At 27.4% G+C, this 10,456-nt stretch overlaps 1 protein-coding gene across 4 annotated transcripts; it reads right to left on the bottom strand.

The window, feature by feature from the left end:
• Positions 1–7,205: 7,205 nt before the first annotated feature.
• On the bottom strand, positions 7,206–9,186 carry LOC100302105 (uncharacterized). 4 transcript variants are annotated; one of them, NM_001161784.1, is made up of 3 exons: positions 9,062–9,186; positions 8,836–8,978; positions 7,206–7,644 (listed from the first exon to the last, which is right to left on the bottom strand). In NM_001161784.1, the coding sequence occupies exon 3, from the start codon at positions 7,630–7,632 to the stop codon at positions 7,444–7,446; it is 189 nt and encodes a 62-aa protein (NP_001155256.1). In that variant the 5' UTR covers positions 7,633–7,644; positions 8,836–8,978; positions 9,062–9,186; the 3' UTR covers positions 7,206–7,443.
• Positions 9,187–10,456: the final 1,270 nt, after the last annotated feature.

Here is a 10,456-nt window from a genome sequence, read left to right as displayed (position 1 = left end):
TAAGCAATATAAAAAGCAATACTAATCATCTAAATTAAGCGAAGAAAATTACTTGCATGTGATTTAAAATTAAAACAAAAAATATAATGTCAGTACTGGGTCGAATGGTAATAAAATACATACTTTTAGAATAAGTCTTCTAGGATCTGAATCAAAATCACCAAGATCTAAATCATTGACATCACTAGAAACATCAAGTCCAGGGTCATCAATATCTTTTTCGCATTTAGAATGGGGCAAATCATTGACAGCAGTCGGAATATTATTAACACTCGAGTTTGGTTTTTTAATATTAAAAATACCAAACATTTTATTAATAATATTGTATTGAATAGTTTTCACTTTACTATGATATAATACAAATTAAAAACACCTTATAATTTATATATTAAAATTAATTATAATCAAGAGTCATAGCGATAACAAGCATTGAGCACCACTATAATAAATATCACGGTTCACGGACCACGGTTTTCACTTTTCTTATTCTAAGACCGTGAATACGAATGTTTACAAAATTTACGACACGGACTAATAATGGATCATGGACGGTTTTTGTGAAAAGGAGATCAAGTCAGTTTTTAAAAATTAAATATCATACTTAAATACTTTTGTTTTGAAAATAATTTTACGCCGGATTGGCTGGTGGCACTGATATTTGGCGCTATCTTATTCTCAATAATATTACCTATCGAGATAGCGGTTTTCAGAAAAACCGTCCATTGTCCAATTATAGATTCTTCGTCCGTGATCACGATTAAATATATTATATCTTAAATCGTGTCCGTGATTAACAATGACACTGATAATACGATAAAACGAACCTGATAATAAAATGTTTGATAATATTATAATGTTGATAAATTAAAATTATTAAAGACAATCAACCAGGTGGTGGCCATATCAAAGTATATTTGAATCGCTAAAGGTCGATATGCAGTGTCACCACATTACTAATAATTTACTATTGTACAAATGTATAATTTTGAATTTATATTCATTATAACTATAATAATATTATAATCCACTCAATGATTAAAAATTTAACATAAAAAAAAATTAAAATAATAAGTATAAATGTTACGATTAATCCTTTCACATTTATGTCTCTTGGTTATTGTTCTGTGATTTTTTTGATGACGCGGTTATTTTGTAAATAATAAAAATACATATTTATACTGAATAATAATATTTTATTATATAATAATATATATTATTGGCCTTTGAAAATTATTATTTTATTATACCAATGTCTTAAAGATATTGTTTCGCTACTACTTTTACACAAGTAATGAATTTTAGTATCAAAATAAATAGAAATTATAGATTTAATTAACAAAATAATATGATTTGTTAGAGGATCACTGTCATGTTGATGGTAACTTATATTTTTAAATGGACAATTTGTAGTAAAATAAGATAACACTTTAGTCTCAACTAACAGTTTATTAACTGGTTTTTTTTCACTATAATATTCTTTAATGTATTTTTCAGTCATCATACATATGGATATGACATCTTCACTAGGATAAGATAAACCTCCTTTAGTTTTAATATTAATAAGAGAATTTAAAAGGTCTTGTTTATTTCCTACTAATGCTGATTCACAGACTTCACAAAAAAGTTTCTTCTCTAATTTATGTACGACAAACCCAGCTAAGTAAATAACTACTTCTTTGGCAAACATACTAAGACCTAAATTACTAGTTACCAAATAGTCATGATCTTTAAGGTAATAATCTTCTTGTTCAAATTTAATATTTTCTTCTTTATAAAAATGTACGTTTGTACTATTAATTATATCAACAGGATCTTTAGTGCTAGATAAATTAAGTATTCCTATTTGTTCTAATGGAATACAGTTACCTAACCCACCATCTCTAACCTCTGCATGTATTAATAACTTCTTGAAGGCGGATTTGAACTGTCTGGCTGTCGGATTGTTGTTGTGTCCTCCATGTGCCCTAATCGAACCAAATAAAAGTTCTATATGATCTTGGCTTAATTTATAGAAAGGCAAGAAAAGCAAAGCGTTTGAATCAATCAAATCTTTTTTTAAATTTATCAAACTATTGAAGCACATTAAAAAACCAATAAAACCAGTTTTTCTCTGAGAATTAACTTGTTCTCCATCGGAAAATTTTAAAGCCTTTACATAAGAAAAAAATTCATGAATAAAAGAAAGAGTACTATTAAAATTTGACTTGCATAATGCTTTTTTTTTATCAACATCATTAATTTTTCTTGAATTTAATATATCAAAAGCGTCATTGAACATTAATATGAACCTAATAGTAGCATCACAATCATTGAACTCCTTTAATTTTAAATTATATTTACAAAATTTTAAGGCATCCGCAACAGATTTACTTAAGAGTTGAGTGGCAAGATTTACTTTCATTTTTTTTTTAAAGTAAAATATGTGATTTTTTTTAAGTCTGTTTGCCAAATGACATTTTTCATTTTCTTGTAATTCTAACAATTTTTTTAAATAATCAAAGCTAATTACTTTTCCTTCATCATCAATTATGTTACCTTTTTCACCAAATGTGTTTCTAACCAATTTTATCATGTGGGCAGGGTCTGGTATAATATTAATAGGAGGGTAATCATGCAATGAAAAATCAGATTTTAAGTTATTAATGTCAAAGTTACAACCCAATTTTTTAACCATGTTGATATTAGTGGCGCAACCATCAAAAGTAAGACTTATAATATTCACTCCAGTTGTCATTAATTGATCTAAACAGTGTTCCAACAGTTCAGACTTTTGCGAGCTACTTAAATGATTTGTTAAAAAGTAGGCAATAGGTAGTTTCCAAGATTCATTTACAGCAACTACAACAAAAACCAAGCATTCTGAAGCCAATTCTACACTTTCATTGTTAATCCCTGTACCAATGTCAATGTATCCATGATATTGTTGTCCATCCCATTCTAAATGTTTTCGAATGGCCATTTCATCCATAACAAGTGCACAGTATATGGGTTTTGAGGAATTGGAACATTTTAATTTTAAAGCAGATAAAGCTTCACTACTTATACCTGGCTGAGCATCAACATGTGCATACCATTTAGAGAGTGTGCGTGGATCTGGTAAAACGCTATTAAACTCATGTCTAATAAATTTGTAAGCTCTTGGCGAAAAGAAGTGCAATGAAATAGCAAAGCGACGTAATTCCATACTATACTTACGAGTAAGTTTTTCTCCAGAATTTTTTTTGGTTAATCTAGTTATTAAATCTTTATGTTTACCAAAATTGTCAAGTAAAATAACTGCTTGATCATCATTAATCATATTTTTCTCTGTTAATGATTCGATTGTTGTCTTTAGAGAAATAATTTTTTTTTTTTGACGTTTAACCGTTTGGTTTAGTAATTTAATTTTTTTGGTCTTAACAGAATTTTCATTCATTAATGACACAATTTGACGTTTAAGATATTGACGTTTTGGAGTATCTTTTTCTTCAACTTGAGCTGCTTCAACAATTGATTTTTTAGAATGTTCTACCTACATCAATAAATACAGCAATAAGTTACTCATTTGTTTTAGTTCTTATAATAATTATGTTGTATAACATGCCCATTCTAACTATCTTATTTCATTAAGTAAATCTTATTTACTTACTTGTTTCTTTTTTATAACAAAAGAAGATTCATTTTCTTTATCAATTGTGATATTTTTTGTCCTGTTATTATTGTCCAATATGGCTATACCAGTGACAGATATTTCCTTTGCAGTTACCTATTATAATTAATATATATTAATAATTAAGTTTTAACTATTTTTAAAACAATAGAAAAACAATATGAAATATCATAGGTGGGTACCTTAACATTTTCAATTTGAGGATTATTATTTTGACTGTTTAAAAATGGTTCAATACATGATTCCTGAAATAATTATAAAAGAAAATAAACATTCCGTAAAAATTTTTTTAAAAATATTATAATTTCATTTTCATCCAAAAGTACAAATTTTACATAATACATAATTTTGTTGAATACAACTTTGAAGAGTTACATAATATATAAATAGTTAAATAAAAGTATAATTAATTAATTACTTGTAATAAAGATACGGCAGTACTGGATGTATAATATGGTTCTGGTAAAGTTGTTGCTGCAGTGTCATTAGTGTCAATTGTGTACGTAGGATATATCTGTCTTGGCTAAATTATTAATAAAGCAAAATTAAATTTATCATAAAATGTATGTTTAAATAAAATTTCCCCATCTATTGTTTATACTTACATGTTTTACACGATGAACAATAATTGAGGGAACTGAATTTGGTTTTATCTGTACAGATTTTTTATAAAAATCAAAACACCGTTTTTCAAAGTGTAAAGAACAAATAACTGCATTCTTCTTCACTTGACTTATTGCATACCACTTAGAGCCAAAATCCAACCAGTTTGTTCGTTGAGTTTCATCATTAGGTATCCTTAATAAAACATAATATTTTCTATTAACGTAGTCACTAGTCAGCCTTGGTACTTGCCAGTGGCACAAATAGGAAAAATGTTTAGAGGCGGGGGCTCAAGCCCCAACACATTTTTTTTTAAATTATAATTTATAGGTACATACTTTTAAGAATGGTAAATTATAATATTTTGAGGGGGCTTTGAGTGATTTTTGAGGGGACTAAGCCCCCAAACCCCCCTATTTGCGCCACTGGTACTTACATGAAGTATGGACACATTAATACAATTATTTTAAGCATGTAACATACCGGTGAAAGGTGATTTTGGCTACTTTGCATGACTCGTTTTTCGTTCTACCACAAAAAGCACAACTGACCATTATGTAAAAAATTAAATACAAAAATAGTCTGTAATAGTTGACGTCGCTCATTAATCAGTATTGTAAATTACAAATTACAATTTGTAATTTATAATAATAATGTATAATATAAATTATAATATTATGTATATTTATACCATTGAGTAAATAATATACTCACAGCGCTGCCATCTAGTTTAAATTGTTTCAACTAAAGGTTGCACAATTATGTTCAGTTGATTCATATCAAAGTACATGGCAATATAGGAAATGGCCTCTCCTTATATTATTTACTCAATGTTTAGCACAGAACCACGAACATATAATTGTAGAGAACAGAACCACGATTTAAGATAATATATCTAAATCTTAATATCTATATCTATATCTTAAATCGTGCACAGAACATTAGAACAATAGAAATTAATAGACATACCTATAAATAAATTATATATCTATGTAGAAATTAGAAGCGATACTTATAAATTTATGTTACATTATTTCATGTATGGATTATATTAATTATTGTTAATTATATTATTTTATTTTTCATGTTTATATATTATGTAGCATAAATGCTTAATACTAAAATATATATAGGTAGAATGCAGTGACGTAGGCAAGGGGGGACATGGGGGTCGATCCCCTCATTGATTTTTTTATTACCTTAGTAAAACGTTTTGAGGGGGGTTTTCCTTCTCATTTAGCCGCCTTTTTTTTTTTTTTGATCCCCCTTTCAGAAATCATGTCTATGCCACTGGTAGAATGGCTACTACATTTTTAAAAGAATAACATATTATCATCCTTTACTGAAGAAAATAGACTTTTATAGTATTTACATAACAATATTAATAAAGGTACCTATACTTAACTGCCAGTAGAAGTTGATACATATTTGGGGTCTAATACTGCGATTGTAATTTTCTTAACATAGCAAACTTTATAACTTTATAAGTACAAAAATGGGATAATTAACCGAAAGCTTATGTCGGAACACTGGGACTAACTTTTATAATACGGAACTTTCCCATATCAGACAGGATATCTGGCCAGATTAGATATGGGTACCAGGTAGGAATTATTGTAATATACCTAATAATTCTAATAAATAATAATATAATGCAGTTTATTATATAAAAGAAATTATATTATATTAGAAATATAATTTTGTATACATCATAGTAAGTAAAATTATTGTATTAGTACCTACTTTGTATAAGCACTTTCTAAAAACTATTTATGAGTAAATGAGTTAATTTAATAATCTGTGTCCCAAAAATAAAATATATATATAATATATATATTGAAGATTACTTTATATGAATATAAATGAGTTATTCAACTTTATTATTATTTGTGTTTTTTACCTATATACGTACTTATTTATTTTTTCACATACATATTTTGACTAAATAATTTTTTTCAACATTGTTTTGAATTTTCTTTGGTGCAGTTTTTTTAAATATTATTTTTTATTAAAATAGAAATAGACAATTCATGAATAATATTTTTGTACAAGGAGAAATGAGTGATTTAAATGTTTTACTAACGTTTGTTAGAATTAGGTATTGGCTAAGTTGTGGCCAAGTCTATAAAATATAAAGGTATTAGGTAACTTATTTAAAGAAGTATGAATGTTAGATAGTTATATATTAAATTTCAAAAATGAAACAATAATATTAAAATGTGTTGATAGGAGAAAATCTAAGTACAAATTTTCCTTTGAATGTGGAAGATTATCAATTCAATTTATGGACTGTCAATTTTTAATTAAACAGTACATTTAATTAGAAAGTGCAAATGGACCTCATCACGAATCTAAAGACCATACAATTGTAATAACACTACTTAAATACATTGCTAAAATAAAATAACTTACTTAGCAATTAACATTATTTTTTTTACTTTTTTGTCGTTTATAGTATGATCATACTACTTGTGTTAAAAAAAGATTTTCTCTAAATAGTAAATAAATATAAATATCCAGCAACTATGGTAGTTGTCAAGTTATTATATTTCCATGATTTTATAATTGAAGATAGCTCATTAACTTTGATTTGGGACATTTAGGATCTAAAACATATACCTAAAAATACAGAAATTAGTATCAATTATGTAAAAGTTGATCCGTAATTTTCCATAAACAATGATTTACACTTATTAATTTAACTCGCATTTTAACTTAAAAAACTGAAAATTTTTTTTTATTTGGTTACTAATAAGTAATATTATACCTAATAAAGTAATATATAAGAATACTCACTGGTAGGTAGTGAGAAGTAGTGTGATATAAGTACTTGTAATTCAATTTAATTCAGTTATTTAAGTATTTTATAAATATTATACAATAGGTATTAATTAAAAGATAGTATATTAGCATAACATTAATTTGTATGCCAAAAAAAGTACAACTAATATAATTCCAGGTGGTACATAGTTCATTTTTTTATTAGTAAGTGAAATAAACAACATTTTAGATTACATTTTGGAAAAGTATGTTATTAATTTTTTTATCATAACTATCAAACTGTATACATTTATTTTATATAGCTATAATACACTAAAAAAAGAACTATTAACATGATTTAATTTATTATAAGATTTAAAACAATGTTACAATTAATTCAAACTAATAGTACCATCTTAAATAAGACAAACTTATGGCCAAGAAGGTTTTTCACCTTTCTTCACCATACCTCCATATAAAGCACTTCTATCTCTAAAAAGTGACATTCTTTCTGTTTCTTTGTCATCTAAAAATTTGCCAAATAAGGCACCAGCAGTTACAGGGATAGCCAATGCGAAATAGTCCCAGGTTAGTCCAAATAATGCATGTTTAGCTGCCATTGTACGATATTTCTAAAAATAAATAAGTGTAAAATATTATGCATTATTAATATATAATTGAAGTTTTTGGTTGAGCCATATCACACATATAAATTTCATATAAATACAGTTAAGAGGATGTCAGTGAACTATTTATTTTCTCTCCCTGCCCCCACACAACATAGAAATGTACGTTTAGCAGAACCAACCTGTTTTATTACTTTTAATATTAGAGTGAATTTATCAAACTTTAGGTTAAGAACATTAGCAAACAGATACATTATATTTTGGGTATTTTATGATTTTTAATTTGTATTTAAGTTATGAGCGTGCAAATTATTTATATTATTTAAAAATGCTTATACATTATATAAAAATTAATAAAATATTGCAAAAAAGCCAACATTTGGACACATTTAATGTTCTTAGCTAGAAGTTGATAATAGGTGAATTCATTCCAACATTAAAAGTAATAACACAGGGTTGGATCTGCTTAACATTCATTTGTTATGTTGCACACGGGTCAGAGAGTTAAACAAATGGTGTGCTATATCCTCTAAAGTATAAATAAATAGTTGGTTAACTATTCAGCTTTTAATGATGAAAATATATTTTATACGTGCATGTAGAATTAAGTATACATTTTCAGTATTTTCTCAATAAATTAAATTTGATGATACCAACATGTATAGAAAACAAACAATGATTAACATTTATTGCAATGACCAATATAAGATATTAATACGTTCAATTGTTTATTCTATTATATTTGAAGGAATCTACCTATTTTTGCAATTTTTTTGTGTTATGTATGTAGTTTAGCATGCTGAACATGATGATAAAGTCAGAATTTGGCGGTCGGACTTAATTTGAAATTATTGCTATTTCAAGTCTGAGACCCACTCAAGGGGGGTTTACATAACAAGTTGAGTGATGTTTTTTTATTTTAATTGTCTGAGAAAGTGTACCTATATATGAAAATACTATAAATTTCAATTAGTTATTCTGACTTCATCATCGTTTTCAGAGTGCTTACTACACACATTAAAATAAAAAAAAGTGTGTCCGGTTAAACAGAAATGTTCCAATTTCAATATAACATAAACCATGTTTCCATTTGTTATCAGTATTTTTCACAGTAAAGTAATTTAAAGTATAAGCAAATAAGTAGGTAATTACTAATTAATAAGTCACAAAGTACAACCTGGACTATTAATGTCTTACTTTAAACTTTTTGATTTTGTATTTTTTTCCAATTTAATGTCCTGTTGTAATCAGCGTAGATTGCAGAAAACGAAATAATGGGAAATGTTACAGATAAAAAATTACGTTTGAAGTGGTACCATGCACGACTGAATGCCATTTACCTGAATATATATGGTCGTTTATCGTGAAAAATATGATTTCTTGAATAATATTAAGCAATTAGTCTATTAAATTATTTACTTACAACAAAACATACAATCGTAGAATATTTGCACAATATCTTGTAATTCAGTTATAGGTATAGTGTAGTGCTCACAGTTGAGTTCTGTCGACCTTCGGGCCATGTAAATTGATTACTGAACGGTAACCACGATTAAAGATATATCGTGACGGTAACCAAGGTTTATAGATACCAGTTATCACTTTTCCGGTGGGTTTCCACCACGGATATAGATACTATGGTTGCACAACGAACAATAATATGACGGCGCCAAATGTTCTTATCAAGTTACATAAATACATACATAGTATCCATACAAAAAAAAGTCGCGACATACTAGCGCTCCACCGTGGCTAGGTAACCCGGTTTGGTTACCGTACTTAGTAGTAGTTGTAGAGGGCGCTAGTAAAACGCGACTTTTTGGCAGAATTGATAAGAACATTCGGCGCCGCTCAGCACTGTGATCCAATATGGGCCGTCGTGCAACCATTGTATCTATATCCGTGGTTTCCACCATAGACCTTATACTAAGTATTAGGTCTATGACTCGTATCAATATTCGTGATATCTTATCCGTGATGTGAAGCAAAACATGTCGGATTTTGTTTCCAATAACTAACAATGCAACTGATAGATAGCGCTAGTTTTCAACTTTTCGTAAATCCCACCTATTTAATATTTTGAATATTTTATAATACTTTATAGTCAGAAACCATTTTAAGAACAAACCTAAGATGTTGGTATATTGCAATAATTTAAGTATTGATAGTACTGATAATCAGAGGCGGATAGGCAAAAAAAAATTTACCGGGAAAATATTAATGGGGCGGCATAAATTATTCTACAATTAATGTCAAATGGTATACCTACAGTCAGGGATCCCAAAATCTCTTTTACTAATGAAACCTAAAAACACTAAAAACCCAATTTACATAGATATTAAATATAGATGAAAGATAAATAATATAAAATAATTCAAATTAATAATACAATAACTAAGTTTTTGAAAAATTTATTTTGATTGTACATGTTATATTATGTATTTCATACAGAATACAACTTGAAAACTGGGTAAGTGGATTTCGCTCTGCTGTACAGTAGGTTACAAGTGGGTCACTGTATAATGGATGGTATTAAATTTGAATTCAATGATATAATATCATTGTATAAGAAAAACGATTCTGAGCGGAGACGGTATGTTAGTCTAGGTATAAGACATAATATTATATTAGGTACCTATAATAAATTCCAAATTAATCATATCATAATATTTATTAGGTACTTATAACGCGTTATACATCAACAAAAAACCGTGGTACTATCATAGATATATAATAGTATACTTTAGAAGTTTCAAGTACCCACGAATAATATTATACAATCACAACAAAATAACTAAAATAGTTATCCTAGGTTTTT

The sequence above is a fragment of the Acyrthosiphon pisum genome, chromosome A2 (assembly GCF_005508785.2).
Source record: "Acyrthosiphon pisum isolate AL4f chromosome A2, pea_aphid_22Mar2018_4r6ur, whole genome shotgun sequence".
NCBI classification, from domain to species: Eukaryota; Metazoa; Arthropoda; class Insecta; order Hemiptera; family Aphididae; genus Acyrthosiphon; species Acyrthosiphon pisum.
The sequence above is the reverse complement of the archived record's forward strand: the minus strand, read 5'-3'. Positions and strand labels throughout refer to the sequence as shown.

Coding starts and splice junctions, on each gene's coding strand:
- LOC100302105 (NM_001161784.1), bottom strand. CDS start 7,632: ATGGCAGCTAAACATGCATTATTTGGACTAACCTGGGACTATTTCGCA.